At 47.5% G+C, this 18,798-nt stretch overlaps 2 protein-coding genes across 2 annotated transcripts; both read left to right on the plus strand.

Moving 5' to 3' along the window:
- The first annotated feature begins 576 nt into the window (after positions 1 to 576).
- On the plus strand, positions 577 to 10,359 carry LOC120906432 (uncharacterized protein CG5902). The gene is made up of 6 exons (XM_040318113.1): positions 577 to 843; positions 2,410 to 2,848; positions 5,622 to 6,298; positions 7,633 to 7,718; positions 7,817 to 8,047; positions 8,132 to 10,359. The coding sequence occupies exons 3-6, from the start codon at positions 5,871 to 5,873 to the stop codon at positions 8,326 to 8,328; spliced, it is 942 nt and encodes a 313-aa protein (XP_040174047.1). The 5' UTR covers positions 577 to 843; positions 2,410 to 2,848; positions 5,622 to 5,870; the 3' UTR covers positions 8,329 to 10,359.
- A 2,442-nt stretch (positions 10,360 to 12,801) lies between these two features.
- LOC120906430 (tyrosine aminotransferase) lies at positions 12,802 to 16,456 on the plus strand. Its single transcript, XM_040318111.1, has 3 exons — positions 12,802 to 13,624; positions 15,050 to 15,849; positions 15,939 to 16,456. Exons 1-3 carry the CDS (start codon positions 13,432 to 13,434, stop codon positions 16,287 to 16,289), a joined length of 1,344 nt encoding a protein of 447 aa, XP_040174045.1. The 5' UTR covers positions 12,802 to 13,431; the 3' UTR covers positions 16,290 to 16,456.
- Positions 16,457 to 18,798: the final 2,342 nt, after the last annotated feature.

Here is an 18,798-nt window from a genome sequence, read left to right on the forward strand (position 1 = left end):
TTGCAACAAAAAACTGTAATGCAAAACTCTGTGGTGATATTTTTCAACCCTCGAACCAGTAGTGTAAACTATTTTTCCGTAGGAATCCGCTGTACGCGAAAACTCGAGATACGCTGTTGTGCTCGGTCCCGTACGATAACGTATATCGGATAATGACTGTATATTTTTGGTGCGGCCACGAGAAAAGCTCATTTTTGCAGTTGATAAGCAATTTTGACAAAGTTGAAAAAATTTTCAACATTTTTTCAGCTTCGTGGCCACGCGCTAACAGATGTTCGACTGTTTGACAATTCTGCCAGCGCACGCGGGTTGGGCATCCGCACAGCTGTTCAGCGCAAGTTGAAATGTAGAATGTGGTTTCGCAACAACTTCTTTGACAATTACCATCGTGGTCTCCCTTTTGTGACTTTAAGGCTGTAAGCCATTGCTCAATCGCATGGTAGTATCAACAAAAACATATTTTGTATTTTTTGTATTTCCAAAATTGATCGACAAGCACATTAACGACTATTTTTAAGCAATCCGTCACCTTATCTGTCAGTTTGCTTCCACCTGGCTGTCAAAGCGAACGCGTTTGCCACAACCTGTACTGTCACGCGTTGACTGTGTGTTGATCCCCCCGCTGCTTGCGACAAAGCAGGCAGCAACTGTATGGTTGTTGGTGTGCGCGAGCGAGACAGCGCGCCCGTGTTTATGCAGCCATCGTCAGCGCGTAGAGTGCGCGCCCTCAGTACGGTGGTATTCGTAAGCAGCATCGGACGCAGTGTGCCTACACCGTCTCAGCAGCAGCAGCAGCAGCGAAAGCAACAGCAACACCAGCAGCTAGTGTGAAAATAGGGAAAGGTAAGCAAACCGTTATGGGTGTGTTTGTGAGGACGAGAAAGAGACAGAGTTCCGCCTCCTTGGGTTGCCATCCGTGGTTCGCGATGTGAAGTTGTTCCAACAGCAGGTTCCGACCGTTTTCAATCACAAATATTACATTTGCCTGAGGCTGCGCTCCCCCCCCCCCCTTCACACAACGAAGAGCATCGGAAAAAAGGGAAGGAAGAAGCAGCAGCAGCAACCATCAAATTGGGGAAGGGGAGAGGAAGCGAACAAAGAAATGGTGTTGTGCATCTCTATGGTGAATAGTTTTCCGCGTCTCCACAGCAGCACCACACATCACTTACGTCGAACCCGTATGCGTGTGTGTGTGTGTGTGTGTATGTGCTTGTCGATAGAAAAGGGAAGGAGCGATCGCCTTCCAATGTATCCCCCCCTCCCCGCTGCAGACAAGTGGCCAACCTTCTAACCCCTGGCGTGCGTTTCAGTGCGTGTGGTTGTTTATTTATGCGTTCTGTGGCGAAGAAAAAAACAATCTCACAACTGCAACATTCCCTTTCCCCCCCCCTTCCCTTCATGCCACAAATGAAAACCCGGGGAGGCGACGGGGAGTTGGAAGCAAAAAGGTGGAATCCGGAAGAGAGGAGTGCCCGTCAAGTTTCTGTTCCGTCCCCGCAATCTCGTGCCTGCACCATGCAAAACGCACAGCCTGATATGACGTCACACGCACAGACTCACACACATAAGCACCATCTTCCGTTTTCGGACGCAAGACGTTTATGTCAGAGGCACACACACACACACACACACACACACAGGCACACACCAGCCACAAATGAGATGAAAATTGTGACACTTTTCTTCTCGTCGCATCGATCTGCCCTTCTGTAAAGCAATCGGGAGAGCAAAGGGTAGGAAACAAAAGGGAAGGGTGGAGGTGGGGTGGTGGCATCGAGTCTGTGCCCACACTTGTGTGTGTGTGTGAAGGGGCTGAATGTTTGTTTGTTTGTTTGTTGCGTGGTTGCGTTTGAAGCAATAGTTTGCTACGCACACCACAATAGCTCTTTTACATTCCCTCCTGACCCCCGCCACCCCTATTCTCTTTTTGGTGTGTTTTGTAATTCTTAGCGCAACCGATTCCCATTCACTTCCCTGTACACCGCGCCACAACTCCTTTGTTAAGGGGCGCCACAACGCCAGAAACAACACCTCTAACGCACCAACTACGCTGTGCATGTGATTGCTCAACCATGTATGTGTGTGTTTGATGGAAGAAAATTGTAGGGCTTTCCCGAGAGCCGTCACCAGCTGAGAGGAGATTTTGTTGTTGTTGTTGTGGTTTGTGTGAAGCAATAACGCAATACGCCAGCTGCCAAGGGAAATGGGTTCGTCTTGACAATCGGTGGAAAACGGCAAAAAAAACAGGAATATAAGCTCTAGTGGAAAGGGTGTGCCCACTGAGTAGCGGGGGGGTTTGCGAATGGGGAGGGGATAATATTCGATGGGACAGCCACATTGCAGACGTGTGTCAACAATTTTCTAACGATTTGTTTTTTCCTAAACTTTTTTGTTCTCTTCCTCCCTCAGCGCACAGCTCGTCTATGCTCCGTCTATTCATGCATGAGGGCCACCTATGTTGACACCGTGTAGAGCACGCTTAACTTACCCTTCGTGCTAAGGGCGTGCGAGAGAGAAAGAGCAAGACACAGACCCACTCAGCGCCATCCTGCCTACCATCAGCACTAAAGATGTCCGAACAGTGAGAATTCACGACAACAACCACCACCACCACCACCACCACTGCTCCTTTTCCCAGCAACTCCCTTCACCATTCCCTCCCCCTCCCTCCCCAGTCTTTCGTGCGTGGGTGTGAGTGTGTGTTGTCTACGCAGCTCCGGATCCGGAACGAGTGTGTGCCCAAACGAGGCGGACGCGACTGCCCCGGAAGAAAAACAACTCTCCCTTCTCCCCACAACAACAACAACAAAAAATACTTCTTCCGAATGCATACGGCGCAGTTACGCAGGTAAGGATGGAGGGCATATGCAGATGACTTGCCCGTCAAACCGGGTGCAGGTCAAACAACGTGCGCCAACCAACCGGGGGCAAACGTGTTCCGGTGCGGGGGGGGGTTACTTGTTTCGCGCAAGGGTACTTTTCCGTTGGCTGAACCGGACGCCCCACTGCACTGGATGGGGCGTTCGGCACCTTTCGCGTTGTTACTAACGCCTGCTTGTTGCTGGCAAACCCTGTAAAGAAGGGAATAGATGCTTGTCCTAGCTTCATGCTGACACGTTATTGCAGGCATCTCTCTCTACCTCTCAGACCGCCTGATTATCCGGAGCGGATGCTATTTTGAAGCGAAGCTGTGCGAGATGTTGAATCACACTAATCAATATTTCACTGGCGACAGCGTCACGACATGGATTTATTATTTTTACTTTATTCGCAGTACCTTCCAACTGCGGTTCACCAACCGGCGCAAAAAGTGAGACACATGCCAAGTGAGAAGCTAGGACAGCAATGTACATTTTCGTGACACCGTCTGCACAAAGCAAAAAATATTTTTCCTACATTTCAAAAACAACAAAAATATATCTAAAAAAATAAATATCAACTCCGACAATGTCCCCATAAACAAGATGTTTCTCAAGATGCAAATTTCTCATTTTTGCATAGGACGTAACTATGTAATTGTTCATTTTTTAGTCATTCTTTTACACCATTTTCCATGCTTGCATCAGTTTTGCATCAGACGGCTGAGGTTCATTAAAAGCTAATTCCCATTTTCAAAGTTTGGACCGTCAACATTCAAAATTCATAAGTCAAAATATCGCAGATAATTTAGTCCGAGATAGCATTGGATAGTAATAATCATTGTTATTTGGAAAAAGGATAAAGAAAGGTTAGGAAGATGGTTGAAAAGAAGAGCAAGAGAGCTTTTAACGAGGAGTTGAAGTCGAAGTGATCATGAGAGTGGTTAAAGCATCTGAGACAGGGCAGAAAACGATCATTATGACAATGGCAATGTGTGTCGTGTTACCACGCCTAGAGGATTAGTGATTGCAAATTAAACAATTGTAATCAGTGTTGCAAAATGTCACAGCCAAGGTCATACAAAAATATGACTGAAACAAAGTTCATATCAGCGTCACGTACTCAAGATTGATAATCAGAGGTGATACTCAAAACGATTGGTGTGACCAATGCATGCTTCGTGACATGTTTGCGACCATCGCTTGGCCAGTCCCTTTGTCAAGGCTTTTTTTTACTGTCATCAGTTCTGCAAAATGTCACTCGCCATAGTCATGCCAAATTACGGCCGAAACAAAATCATGTCAGCGTCACGAGCTCTACTGTGAGGATCAGAGGTGTGACTCAAATCACATGCTTGGTGACATTTTGTGCAACCAACTCTTGGTCAGTCAATGGGACGCGACATTTTATGTCGCGGATATGTTCATTGTTTTCGTTCGTGAACATCTCGTGATGCTCATAACAATTTGCAGCACTGATTGTAATCGCATGTTCATAGGAAATGAGCTGTGTAGAGCGAAACATACGTCAAAATGCAGCCCTGGTGAAGTGTCTTTGAACGTTTACCTCAATGCCAGAAGGATTACATAAAATACTAGCATATTTCAACATTGGACGAATTAGGCTTCAGTAGAGAGTTCTAGAACAGGGAAGATCTCCAAAATCAGATGAAACCTTCAGTAAGACTCCCAGGAGTTGTATTTGCTTTGCTTATAACATTTCCCAACTGTTGCTTGAAGTTTAACTGGCAATCAAGTGTAATCCCAAGGTCACGAAAAGACGTAACACGTGAAAGAGATACATTGAGCATACATAGTTGAAGATGATCTACCGGGCATAAAACCACGTTGTTTTATACTTTTGGCAGAAATTCTTCTTTTTCTTTTATTTGGCGTAACGCCCTACGCGAACATGCCGGCCTATACAGGCTTTCGAGACTTTAGCTCATTGCCATGCAGCTGGATCGTCAATCCTTGCTACGGGGGGGGGGGGGGGCGGTCCATTCTAGGCTTGAACCCATGACGGGCATGATATTGGGTCGTTAGAGTTGACGACTGTACCATGGTACTGCCCCAAACTACATTGATTAAAGAACATGTGGATAGATACAAAGTTCAAATGCCTTAGAAGTTGAACATGGTTGGGTTATGCCAGTATAATTGGAGATATCATGTTTAGGTCCTTTTTTGTGCACTGGAGGAAAATAAAAACCAGCAGGATTTCCACAAGGTCCGAAATATTCCCAGCAATAGCGATAAGTTACAAATCCTTGCTAGTGTATCCCTAGAATGCATCAATACTGAGACAGGGATACCAGATCAGGATCAGGGTTGTAGGATACTTTACTTACAGCAATGCTAGGAAGGCTGAATACATTTTCTGGCACATAGTTGAGGGCATTTACAAAAAAGATTGGGATTATCAATCAGTTCTGAGAAAATGGTTATGAAAATGAGTAGCGAAAAGCTCACAAATGTCAGCAGGGTTATTAACTACCCTAGAATAAAGGTGCATTTCGTTACGTAACGTATTACAGCTTCTACGAGACTTAGCAAACCTCCAAAAGGCTGAACCAGAATTCGACTAATGCAAGACATTATTATTTCGAAATTGTGTCCCTTAATCTCCTTTCAATCGGAAAATGTCAGCTTACTGATTTAAGAAGTTAATTTCATTTGAACCTGTCTACGCTGTTTCTTTGTTGACATGGAAACTAATAGAGTTAATCGGTATGCTTTCTTTCCTCGCCCCTCTCATTACAGAGTCTAGTTGTGATCTCATCCCCTACATCGACAACGTCAACTCCCTGCAACACTAGCTGCTAGCAGCGCTATTGCAATTTGCTGCGCGCGACCCGAGAGCTTTAGCAGCGTTCGTGAAGGTCCGTCGCTTCCACAAAACCGGAACAGCTGCCCGCTTCTCCTCCTCCTCCCCTTTCCATCAAGAAAAAAAACACGCACACTTACAATCAACCCCGACGCGTACTCGCGGTAAAAAGCAACGGTGCAACCATGTCGTCCAGCTGCTGCGGCACCAAGAAGCAGAAGCTCAACGGTAACTACTCGTCGACCAACGGGTACAGCACAACCGGCACGAACAATGCGGGGCCGCAGCGCAACGGCATCGTCGACGCTGGTGGCGCTACCCAGAACAATCACAACAGCTATCACGGCCGGGGAGGAGGCCAGCAGGCCCAGCAGCAGCAGCAGCACCAGCAACATCAACAACAGTTATCCTCTTCCTCGTCGTCGTCGTCGTCGTCCTCGTCGGGGTACAACGGCTACATGGTGAACGGGCACGGCAATCACCATCTGTCCCAGCAGCAGTCGTCGATGATCGGCTCGATGCCGGACATGTGCTTCTACTGCTTCGAGGTGCTGTACCGCGAGCTGCACAACCTCGAGGAACCACGCACGCCGTGCTTTACCAACGATCCGTTGTAAGTGGGCCTCTTTGGCAGCCTTTGTTTACGGTTTAAGCATTTCATCACGCTGTTTTTAACTGCGCACGTGTCTAGAGGAGGTTGAATAGATAAAGGGAAGGACATTTTTAAAACATAATTATCGAAAAATTCCTTCAAAAATTCCTGAACAAAACGGAACGAATTGTGCGGAACAAAACGGAACTAAACGGAACGAAGGTTTAGTGATAGTACTTTCAAAGCAGGCTTGGTTTTGGCAGTCATCAAAATGACAATTTCATACTTTTTGTTGGTTTTTTTACTACTACTACAAGGACAACATTTTTATATTTTTTTTACATTCACTGAAGTTGTATGTTGTATGAAGTTGTTGTATGTACGAAAAATGAAGTTTTCGTCGGAATCGATTCCGACTAACTCCGCAGTTTTCTGGAATCGTTTCCGGATAGTAGGTCCAGAATCAGTTTCCGGAATCGAATGCGGAATTGACTCTGGAATCGGTATCGGCTCTGTAATTGGAATCGGCTCCGGAATCGGAATCGACTCCGGAATCGGAATCGACTCCGGAATCGGAATCGACTCCGGAATCGGAATCGGTTCTGGAATCGGAATCGGTCTGGAAGTGGAATTGGTTCCAGAATTGGTTCCAGAATCGGCTCCGGAACCGATTCCAGCATCGGAATCAACTCTGGAATTGGAATCGGCTCTGGAATCGGAATCGACTCCGGAATCGGAATCGGTTCTGGAATCGGAATCGGTCTGGAATTGGAATTGGTTCCAGAATTGGTCCCAGAATCGGCTCCGGATCCGATTCCAGCATCGGAATCAACTCTGGAATCGGAATCGGCTCTGGAATTGGAATCGGCTCTGGAATTGAAATCTGCTCTGGAATTGGAATCGGTTCCGGAATCGAAATCGGCTTTGGGATTGGAATCGGCTCCGGAATCGGAATCGGCTCTGTAATTGGAATTGGTTCTGGAATCGGCTCCGGAACCGACTCCGGAATCGGAATCGATTCCAGCATCGGAATCGGCTCCGGAACCGGAATTGATTCCAGCATCGTAATCGGCTCTCGAATTGGAATCGGCGCCGGAACCGACTCCGGAACCGATTTCGAGCTCCCGCCACTACACTGAACAAATCTAGCAGGTTTGGAACGAAATTAAAAAAATACTCTTTATCTATAAATTGTTACAATTGCTACAAATGTTAGGCCCATAAATTCGTAGCTCAGGCCTCTATCTAACACCTCACAGTTAGAGTAATCAATTAGACAATCGTAACGCCTCATAGCAGACCAAGCAAAAAGAAATAATCTAACGTTCTGGAAACCTATTTTCCAAATAAAACAGTCCACTGTTCGTGACATGGAAAATCGGCAAGGACAAGCGGCTGCGCGGCTGTATCGGTACCTTCAGCGCAATGCGTTTACATTCAGGTGAGTTGGAGCGGCGTTGCGTGTTCGCTCTATCGTCGCCGTGTAACGTTCACCAATAATTTAATTACACAAATAACCCAAATCTTTTCCCGTGCCAGGACTTCGCGAGTATGCAATAACAAGTGCTTTAAGAGACTCCCGTTTCTCGCCAATCACCCGTGATGAGATCCAAAGACTGACCGTCTCGGTGTCAATCCTGCAAGGCTTCGAGGAGGCGCGCGGTTACCTGGACTGGACGCTCGGCATACACGGCATCCGCATCGAGTTCTACAACGAGCGTGGCTCGAAGCGCACCGCGACCTACCTGCCCCAGGTTGCGACGGAGCAAGGTAGGCATGGCCGGACAAAGACAAGACCGACCTCAACCTGTGTCTGACTGTGTTTAAACTCTTCTCACTTCGCACCCGTCACAGGCTGGGACCAAACGCAGACGATCGATTCGCTGCTGCGGAAGGGCGGCTACCGGGCCCAGATCACGCCCGAGACGCGCCGCTCGATCAAGCTGACCCGCTACACCTCGCAGGAGTGCCAGATGTCGTACAGCGAGTATCGCGAGCTGCTCGAGAAGCAATCTCACTACCACGGCCAGCTGTGCAAGATGCAGTGCTAACGGCATCGCCCGACCGGCGGCACCGCGACGACCGCCCCACGCCCTTGCCATCGCTGCCCATCCTCCTTCTCCTGCTCCTCCCCGTCCCTGTCCCTGCTAGCTGCTGCGGCTTCCTCCACCCTGCCCCCGCTTCCCAGCGCGTATGGCAAGCCGTGCCGGTACTCACCGCTCTATCCGCGCTTCGTGACGCTACTCTTAATACGCATTATCACATTTGTTTTAGGATAGGCCATTTGCTTTAAACAAAAAACAAACAAACAATCACACTGCGCACGGCTTTTGCGGTATCGCATCTTTATGCATTAACCTGTTGCAGCCGTTGCCGTGTGCTGCCCGAACGAAACCCTGCGCTACCAGCGCTAAGAAACACACACACACACGAGGATGGACGAAAGCGGAAGAAACTCGAAAAATCTTATTACACGTTAAAATTAAAATTACTAAACACTCTCTCCCATACACACAGACACTAACAACCATGGAGTTTGGAGCATGGAATACACCTAGAATATATTATTGTTTAGCTTTAGGTTGCGCTGTGTGTGTGTTTTGCTGTGTTTCCGCGTTTGCGTTTCGTTTTCACAGTTTGTTTTTTGCTCCCCCTCCTGCGGTATCTCTAAAACCTTCTTCACGTTCGTCTCGTTACGCTCTTGATGGCGTTAGCAAATAGGGTTAGCTTTCTTTTCTTTCTTCTTTCACCACTGTTTCGTTGCACAACGAACTAATTAATTTCAAAACTATCAACAGCGTGTCGTGTGGCATACGCGTGCGGGAAGCATGCACTGCGACCGCCAAGAGCTAATGGGGGCAGTAGATGGATTGTTAATGTTAGTACAGTTTTATAATGGTATAAAGTAGGTGACCGCTAACTGAGAGGTAAACAAGCTCCAGTTAACGAACAATGTTCGCTAACTGGAGTGACGTTTCTATGCATTGATTGTTTTGATTGGCGTTGACTGGAATAAACATACCAAACTTTTTTTTCATTTATGTTGATATAAAGTATAGTAATTCGTGTAATAACATAAATTCATATCAAACGTAAGCAAGAGACCCTAAATTTGTTTGAAAAATGCACATTTGCGACAAATTTCTCTTCATGAGATTCCGGATGTTTCATGTTTTGACGTTTAAGTGTTCGTTAACTGAGAATCACTCCAGTTAGCGAACCTCCAGTTAAAAAGCACTCCAGTTAAAACATATCCAGGTCACCTACTATAGTTTGTTTTTTTTTTCTTTCCTAAAAAATCCCTTCGTCCCTAGCTGTTAAGGTATGGTGAGCGGAGGTGCGAGTCAAGCATTCGCATCGCCTCGCGTAATTGTAACCCGTTCAGAGATAATGAGAGGCCCATTACTGCTACAGGTGTTGGTACGCAAGCCACCCGTGTAGCCTCAGCAACAATACGCCAAACGCTGCACGGCCTGCCCGTGCAGTAGAGTAATGCACTCGCAACAACAACAAACAAACAAAAAAAAACCCCAAAAAAGAAGCCGATGATGCGAAGCAAGGTGCAAGAAGCGCAAAAGAAGGGAGAAATTCGCACACTAATACGGGCAGGTTTTGTTTGTGCGCGCGTGTCTTTTTTTGCATTGTTTTTATCTTTCTCTTCAAACCGGGCAGGAGATTTAGGAGTAGTAACAGCCCATGCGGGCAAAGCAAAAATGCAAGAACACACAGCTCCTTCTTTCCCAGCGTGCCGCTGCATGGCGCAAGCCAATATTAATAATTAAAAAAATAACCATATTAAGTACAGGAAACGGAAGAGAAGATCGAAAGCAGAAGCAGAACGGTCGAGCAAAACAAAATAACAAACACAAACAAATGCAATGAAATGTTGAACCAAGAGAGAGAAAAAGCGAGTAAGAGAGAGGAATGGCGAACGAAAACGAAAACAGTGAAAAGAAGGGGAAAAAACGAAGCAAAACAACAACAAAAAGATGTTATACTATATATTAGACATATGTTTATATTTTTTCCTCTGATAGGATGCGATACACTTTAAAAACGAAGAAGAAGAAGAAGAAGAAGAAAACAGAATGTAAGAGAAAGCACAGGAAAGAGATAGAGAGAGAAAAAGGGGAAAACATGCAGGTGATAATGTGATTGCACTTCACTGCCACATTACTTTAACATAAGCAAACAGCGGAAGGGAGAAGATTACGTGAGAGGAAAAGGCTATTAAAGCAGAGCACCCCTATCACCCTCTCTCCATTCAGCCCACCTTTGCTCCCCCTCCGGTTCTACTCATCCTCCACTGATTAAATCCTCCCCAGGAAGCTAAATGCGCAGCTTTTAGCGAATCTGAGCCGCTCCCCACACGTACACTTCAAGCACGGAGAGAGACAGGAGGGTGTGTTTGTGTGTGTGTGTACGAGTAGGTTGTACAAAATATGCGCACGTACGTAGTTTTGCATTTGTAACACAAACGGGCGCGGGCAGCTTCCGATGGCTTGCGAGAACACAGCGCTTGGAAGGGGATGGATGGATGGGAGGAAGGAAGGAGGAGCGGGCGAGAAGGTACGGGGCGCGTTCGTGAGAGGCGTGAAGAAAGAATTTCCCTGCAAACTCAAATTCCAATTCCAATATAAACAAAACAAAAAAAAAACAGGAGGAGAAAAATGGTGTTGTTTTAATAAAAATAGATTCTAAAACCCAACACGCCTTTTCGGAGGCTCTGTATGTGTGTGTGTATAATATTTTAGTCTGAAAGGGGATGAGGGGTGGGAGTTTATTGGTTTCGGGCTTTGGGAGACTGTACCGTCGTCGCCTTCGGTGTTGCGTTTTATCTCAATTTATTCATGTCTCTGTGCGTTTCCCTTGGCGTGGGAAGAAAATGCACGCCTCGATGGTGTTTTATGCCTGCGTAAGGGAGGCACGATCGCTATCTGCTCCAGCTCACTAAAAACGCGACAGCGAGACAGAGAGAGAGAGAGAGCGAGAGACGAAGACTTGGATCTATATGTTTCGTTTCTCCCGTCGGACGATCACTCTATTTCTTAACAGAATTGATAAGCTTTAGGAGGGGAAAAGCCCAACGGCGGTGGAAGATGTAACGAGATTTCTAGAAAACTCCCGACGTTGCCCTTCGTATTCCGTAGGGCCTGGCTGAGCGGAGTGTTTCGTGTCGTAATGTCTTCTCACTTACTGATGTCCTACGGTATCTCTAGGCAAGCGTTACCGTTGGGCTGGATGTTCTTCCAACACGACTACCCTGATCACTGATGTCATCCAGGGGTTTGTGTACATCATCGCACTTACCATGTCCTTTCTTCGGCGCAGTAACGCCCAGAGAGACCCAATCCAACTCCAATCTCCAGGCAGAGTATAGTAGTCAGAGACTCCTATGTATATTTATCTCTCTCTCTCTCTCTCTGTCTCCAATTCTCGATTCCCATGACATGACAACCGGTACCGACGACCTGCTAGCGACGAGTCCGTTTTCTTCCAGTGTCTCCGAGGCGATGTCAATAAAACGTGAAAATAACATCAGCAACCTGTTGCGGGCGATGTGGATGGGAGTCGGAGATTGGCAACGTAAACGGCCTCCTCCAGGAATAAAGCACACACACACACACACACACACACACACACACACACACACACACACACGGGCACACACGGGCACTCAAAAAATACAGCGCAAAAAGTGACTCCAGAGGTTCCAAAGTTCGAACCTGGGGCCTGGGAGATTGGGATTTGCAATTGCAAACTAGGAAAGAAGAATACAACCACAACAACCTGCGTGCAGGTGGCCGTCGCTGCATCAGCATTATCCTTCCCAGTCGCCAAGAACGTACACTACAGCTCCGGATATATGTGTGTATGTCTGTTTGGAGGTTAGAAAACAGTTCGGCCTAGTAGCTGACGTTTGGACGCCCGGAGGACGCAACAACCGACACACGCGCCAGGGTACAGGTTATTATTCGCAGTTGGTAAAACTCGTTCCGGGCGTGTTTTGTTGTTGTGCTCCTCGGCTCTGCATCCTATCTTGACTCCTCCCCCCCCCCCCCTCAACTTGTGCTGCGTTCTTCATCACCAGGTTCGTCTCCTATGTCCGACTGCCGGAGTCTTTCATCAATTTATCATTGATGTGTATGTGTGTCGGTTTTATACGATTCAGTTTTTTTTTTATTGTTATTTTATTTTTGCAACTCCCCCTTTTCCAATATCCTCCCCTATCCCCCCCCCCCCGGTCCCCTTATCTCGGCACCCTTTTAATTCCTGGAGTGTTGGCTCTTCCGTTTTCGTGCCGCCTCAGCCGTTCCAGCGAACTCCCGAGCGGTGGTCCCGAGTGTGCCTCCAACTCACCCCGGACCCCCGGCGAAAACGGACGGGGATTGACGACGAAAACAAACTTCGTTGCAGTTGTCGTCGTCGTTGTGGTCGTGGTCGTGGTCGTCGTCGTCGTCGTCGTCGTCATCATCATCGGAATCCAACTGGTTATTGGGATGCTGCGAAGGTTTATAAACGCCCGCACCACCGTGGAAGAGCGGCTAGTAGTGAACTGGTATCCAAACGCGACGCGATCGAGAGCATCCCCCCGAAAAAAACAAAAAAAAAACAAAAACGAAACTACGACCGGGCAAGATATAAGATATCTCTCTACCGAAATTACCGAAAAACAAATAGTCCTCTGTGTTGGTTGCTGTTTTGTTGCTGTGCACGGTATGCAAAAGCTGGCGAAAGAAATTGGAGTGGTTGAGTAGTGGTAGTCAAAGTTGAAATTGTGCAAAACAAAAACAAAAAGTAACAAAAATCAAAAGTAAAATAGACGACGAACCCTTAAATGTGAGCATCACTAGGCTGGGGTAGTGTGCTGGTACGGTGTTAAGGACCTGCATGTGAGCAGTAATTACAAGCAAACTTCCTGGAGCACCTCAGGACCCCATCGCACCGCGAAAGCTCATGCATCGGCGAACACGCGCTTGAGGCACCATTCAACCAGGGTAACCAGTGCGAGCGAGCGGCTCACGGGGCTTGTGCGGGGGCTCTTTCCCGGAAGCAGGAGGCAAGTGGTACAATAAGGGGAAAAGGTAGTTACATTTCGCCCATATCAGAGAAGCTGTCGGCAGCGCAGTACCCACACCCGACATTTGGTGACTATGAAAGATCTGGTCGATCTGCCAGCGACGCTTCACCAACTCAACAACCAGCGCCCGATCAAGAGCAAGCGCAACCGATGGAACGTGGCAATATCGGAGTTCGCCCGGCTGACGCATAACCCGATCCGTGCCATCGTCGAGGGGCTGAACATCCAGCCGAATCCGAGCAAGCCGCTGATAGCGCTCTCGATAGGTAAGTGATAGGGAGATCCTCGCGCAAACTGCTTCGCCAAACTTAAGTACAAAAGCAGTATATAGGCCAGAACGCATCTTGCGCAATCGCTCCGCCCTGCTGGCTCCACGGCACGTGGCGCACGCCTTTTGTTCGGTGCGGGCCGCGAGGTTCGTCGCTTGCTTTTCGACTAAAGACACACAAAAAAGCCCACAAAAGCCCACTGTTCAGGTTTGGAATTGGCTTTGGAATTGGGAATTCTCCCCTTCGTCGTATCTCTATGTGCGTTGCCGGATAGTGAAGTTCCTCCTCACCACCCCCATCTCCCCCGGTGCTACCCCTCGTCCAAACGCTCCGTTCGAGCTTAGTTCGAGATTTCTAGCCGAGTGCGGTATTTGCATAGTGCCCAAACTGCTTTGTCACTGTGCCGCGGTGTCATTTCTTTTTACCTCTCCGCCAACACCCCCAACCATGGAGACGGCCCACTGCGCCAATCACGTCTACTGCGCCAATCACGCCACCTTGCGCGACCGGAGGCGCGCGCGCGAACCAATCAGTTGCGCCCGTGCGCACAGCCAAACAGGTTTTCCCTCCGGGTACCGCTGGACCCGAAATGGCAGGACCCATACCCGGCAACACACACACACACACACACACACACACACACACACACACACACACACACACACACACACACCTACAAAACAAGAATGTATGGTCGAAAAAGTAAAATCCTGAATTCCTTCCAAACAGCAACCGTCTGGAGGGGTCTCGATCGAGATTTGGATGGATGTGATATGGTTTTTGGTTTGGTCTGCTGAACCTGGCGCCTGGTGTGCCTTGTCCAAATGTCCCCTCCGTCTATTCATTCCACCTCCAAACAGCAGTTCTATCCTAGCTAGCAGGAATGCGAAGAATCACACCTTCTTCTAAACGACCATCTCGCGACGAACTGCATCTCCAACAGGTTTTGTTTTTTTCTTCTCGCTCACTGACGGTTGGAGGAGTCGACGAGCCTTGGGGCCTTTTGAGCTTTATTCGGCAGCTTTGGTGGCTTTCACTTCGCAGCCGCAGCCTGAAATTCTGACATCCCCCTCCTCTGTAGCAGCGAAGACGACGGCGACATCATCCAACGACCAAAACGTATCTCACACAATCCAGTTTGGGCTTTCGTTCCTCTTTTTTTTTTGTTGGTGGGTGGTTTGGTTGGTCTGGGAGGGGAAGGGGTGGTTTTTAGTCAAATCCAGTTTGCCGTCCTCTTCTTTTCGAGATGTCCCTTGTCTTGGGGCAGTGAGTTTGTTGCGTCGCAACTTCAATTTTGGAGGCTTGCCTGCCATCGCTCCTTCCATTCCCGTCCATTTGCATTGACTTTCGCTTCGTTGTTGTTTTCTTTCCTTTTTCTTTTTCCCCGGACAACTCGAAACCAAAATCGCCGCCAATCCGCAGGTGATCCGACCACGTTCGGCAACCTCAAACCGTCGCAGGAAACGGTCGACGCGGTCCGGCAAGCGCTAGAGGACGGCAGCGGCAATGGGTACGCGCCGGCGAACGGCCACCTGGAGGCGCGGGAAGCGGTCGCCCGGTACGTGCAGCACCAGGGGCCAGTGACGGCGGCGGACGTGATCCTGTGCAGCGGGTGCAGCAGCGCGCTCGACCTCTGCATCTCGGTGCTGGGCGGGCCGGGCCGGAACATTCTGGTGCCGAAGCCGGGCTTCTCGATCTACCGGACGCTGGCGGAGGGGTTCGGCATCGAGTGCCGGACGTACGATCTGCTGCCGGAGCGCAACTGGGAGGCCGACCTGGTCCAGCTCGAGCAGCTGATCGACGAGCAGACGTGCGCGCTGGTCGTGACGAACCCGGGCAACCCGTGCGGCAGCGTGTTTCCGCGCGCCCACCTGGAGGCGATCGTGGACATTGCCGAGCGGCACTTTGTGCCGATCATTGCGGACGAGATCTACGAGCACTTTGTGTTTCCCGGGCAGGAGTTCCACGCGGTCAGCACGCTGTCCCAGCGCGTCCCGGTGCTGTCGTGCGGCGGGCTGACCAAGCGCTTCCTGGTGCCGGGCTGGCGCATGGGCTGGATCATCGTGCACGACCGGGACGGGGTGTTCGGGGAGGTGCGGCGCGGGCTGGCCAACCTGTCCGTGCGCATCCTGGGCAGCAACACGCTGGTGCAGCGCGCCCTGCCCGCCATCCTGGACAACACGCCGAACGACTTCTTCGACGATCTGGTCGCGACGCTGCATGTAAGTGGTCGCGAATGCGGAGGATCGCTAGTGCTAGGCGGCATCAACCCCAATGGTTCCTTCTTCCTTTCTTTCGCTTTTCTCCACAGCGCCACGCCGAGCTGGCGTACAAGGGCATCAAGCAGATCCGGGGCCTCAACCCGATCATGCCCGGCGGCGCGATGTACATGATGGTCGGCATCGACGTGGAGCACTTTCCCGAGTTCGAGACGGATCTACGCTTTGTCGAGGCGCTGGTTGCCGAGCAGAGCGTCTTCTGTCTGCCCGGCCAGTGCTTCGAGTACCCGAACTACTTCCGCCTGGTGCTGACCGTGCCGGAGGAGATGATCGTCGAGGCTGTGAAGCGGCTGGAGGAGTTCTGCGAGCAGCACTACAAGCTGGACAACGATCTGCTGCTGCAGCAGCAGAACGGCCTGCTCAACCAGATGACGCAGCTGTGAGTGGGGAAATCGAGGGGAATTGGAAATGGGGAGGAGTTGAGTGTGTGAGGGGCGGAAGTTGATACCGGACCCGCTCGGGGTAACGCGATGTAGCTGTAAGGTATATATCTTTTTTCTATCTTGGGAAATAAAGGTGGATATTTTGTCTCTTTTGTTTTTGTACACCATCTTCGTTGTTTGTTTTTTTTTTTGTTTTTTTTGCGCCATACGAAAACTACGCCGCCAGGAATGGGTGTCTGCAGGCTCTTTGTACTCCAACAGTAATATCTTGGCCTTGATCAGGGTTGTGTAACTCCAGGGCGTGGTCCTTCGAATTTCCAACTTCTTTCGGTCATTTACATGAATTCTTCACAGATTCTATGAGTTCTCAGGATTTCTAGGAGTCTCGTACGTTGTCCTGGTATTATATACTGATCTTAATTAGATATTTTACTCTGTTGTTGGTTCTGGTTCGGTTCTTGTCTCTTCCAATGTCTAATTATTCGACTTGTTAGACTTCCGAAAGCCAGTATTGTGACCCTAGGCGCTAGTGATTATCTTCCCACTATACTATCCTGAGTTTATGTCCCTATACATTTCCTGTTCGGATGTCTATTATGTCGTCTTCAGCATAGCCACTAAAGAACTTCTGTATCTGATTGGTGTACTCTGCGAGAGTTTAACTTATGATTGGAGCATATTTTTAGATCGCAATTCCTGTACACCATGGTCTTGAGTATCTAGAGCAGGCGTCACCACAATATAGTACTTCTCATATCAGAATTTCTTCATATTACAGTTTTCTCATACATAAAAAAGAGTAAAATTAAGTCTTCACTAGCAGCTTTATAAGGCCTCGCAACGGCCACACTTAGCCAGTGGGTAGTAGTTGGGAGACCTCTTATGTAGATAATTAAGCTAATAGGTTGCAAGGTTGTTGCAGCCCATGGCGCATATCACGCGGACTCGAAGTAAGCAGAGTTAGCTTATACAGTGGCCGGCAATATAAAGTGGCCACTACTTACAATTTTACATTTTTTACATTTTTTCCGTGAAAAATGAAGTTATTGTACTGCTTTACTTTTTGAAACATTGCTCGTGATATGCTTAAGTATGCGCAGTACCATAGCATGACAAAAATGAGAAGTTTGCTCCAAGAAAAAATATTTTTTCCAAAATTGATCAAAATCACTGTGCCAAAATAAAGTGCCCACTTTATTCATTCTACAGAAAATATTTTTCTGAACAAATATAACACCAAACTTATAATTTATATGCGTTCCTCTCGCATTCTTTACATGTTCGAGGATCTTTAGCGTATTTTTTTTCTATTTTTTAAAGGTTTATCTAGTTCTGCATCTTGTTTTTGCATCTGGTTCTTCTCAAGCGTTATCAAGAGCTTAAAATTTAAAATTATTTGTTTGTGACACCAGTTTTATCCACCTTCGCACATAGAATCTGCCACAAATTCTCGATGGAACCAAGATTTAGACTTCATGGAGGACATGCAAGGTGTTTTATACGATACTAGTTGAGAAATGTTTTTTGTATTGATTGTGTGTGTTGAGATGTTAGCCTGTAGGAACATGTTTTTAGTTTTCAAACCCCATTTTTTTAAAGAAATATCCCAAAGAATTGATGAAGAATGTTAAAAAGGTATCAGCCATAGTTGTACTTTCGATTCACACCAGTTTTCCCGCTACTCCTAAAGATAAACACCCCCTAGCTATCACATTGCAATTTTCGTAATTTACTGCTCGTTAGATGTGGCGTCCTTCAAGTTCCTCGCCCGAGCTACAGCAAGACTAACAAAGCCAATTGGCTTCAATACGATCAAGAACATGCAGATGTATCGTTAGATTGTTGAAAAACTGATATTTGGACAGATGAGTCCAAATTAGAACTGATGTTCAAAAATATCTAGACGCGATCCAACAAACCAATATGTATGAAGAGTGCAATGTGATGACCAGGGAGGGGATTTTTATACGAGAAGTGGAGAGCATGGTTTGAATCGACGGCATAATGAAAACTAATACCTATATAAGCATCCTGTGTGAATTTATCTGTTTTCTGTGAAAAATACGGAGTTAGTAAATAAATTGATGTTACAACAGGAAGACGACTCAAGTTATACACGAAGAATTTTTGAATTATTTTTTTCAATCAAATCGAATAAAACTTCTTTAATGGCTCCCACTTAGACTTAACTTTAATCCTATCGAGATTTCGTGTGCAAATTTTGATGCAAATGTGGTGAGAATGACGTGATTATGAAAAACAAAATATGTTAAAGCTCTGAAATACTCCTAGGAAGAACAAATGCCAAATACGTGCAAATAACACAAAATAAATTATGTCAAAGGTCCTCGAACATGTAAAGAATGCGAGAGGAACGCATATAAATTATAAGTTTGGTGTTATATTTGTTCAGAAAAATATTTTCTGTAGAATGAATAAAGTGGGCACTTTATTTTGGCACAGTGATTTTGATCAATTTTGGAAAAAATATTTTTTCTTGGAGCAAACT

Source organism: Anopheles arabiensis, chromosome X (genome assembly GCF_016920715.1).
Source record: "Anopheles arabiensis isolate DONGOLA chromosome X, AaraD3, whole genome shotgun sequence".
Lineage (NCBI taxonomy): Eukaryota > Metazoa > Arthropoda > Insecta > Diptera > Culicidae > Anopheles > Anopheles arabiensis.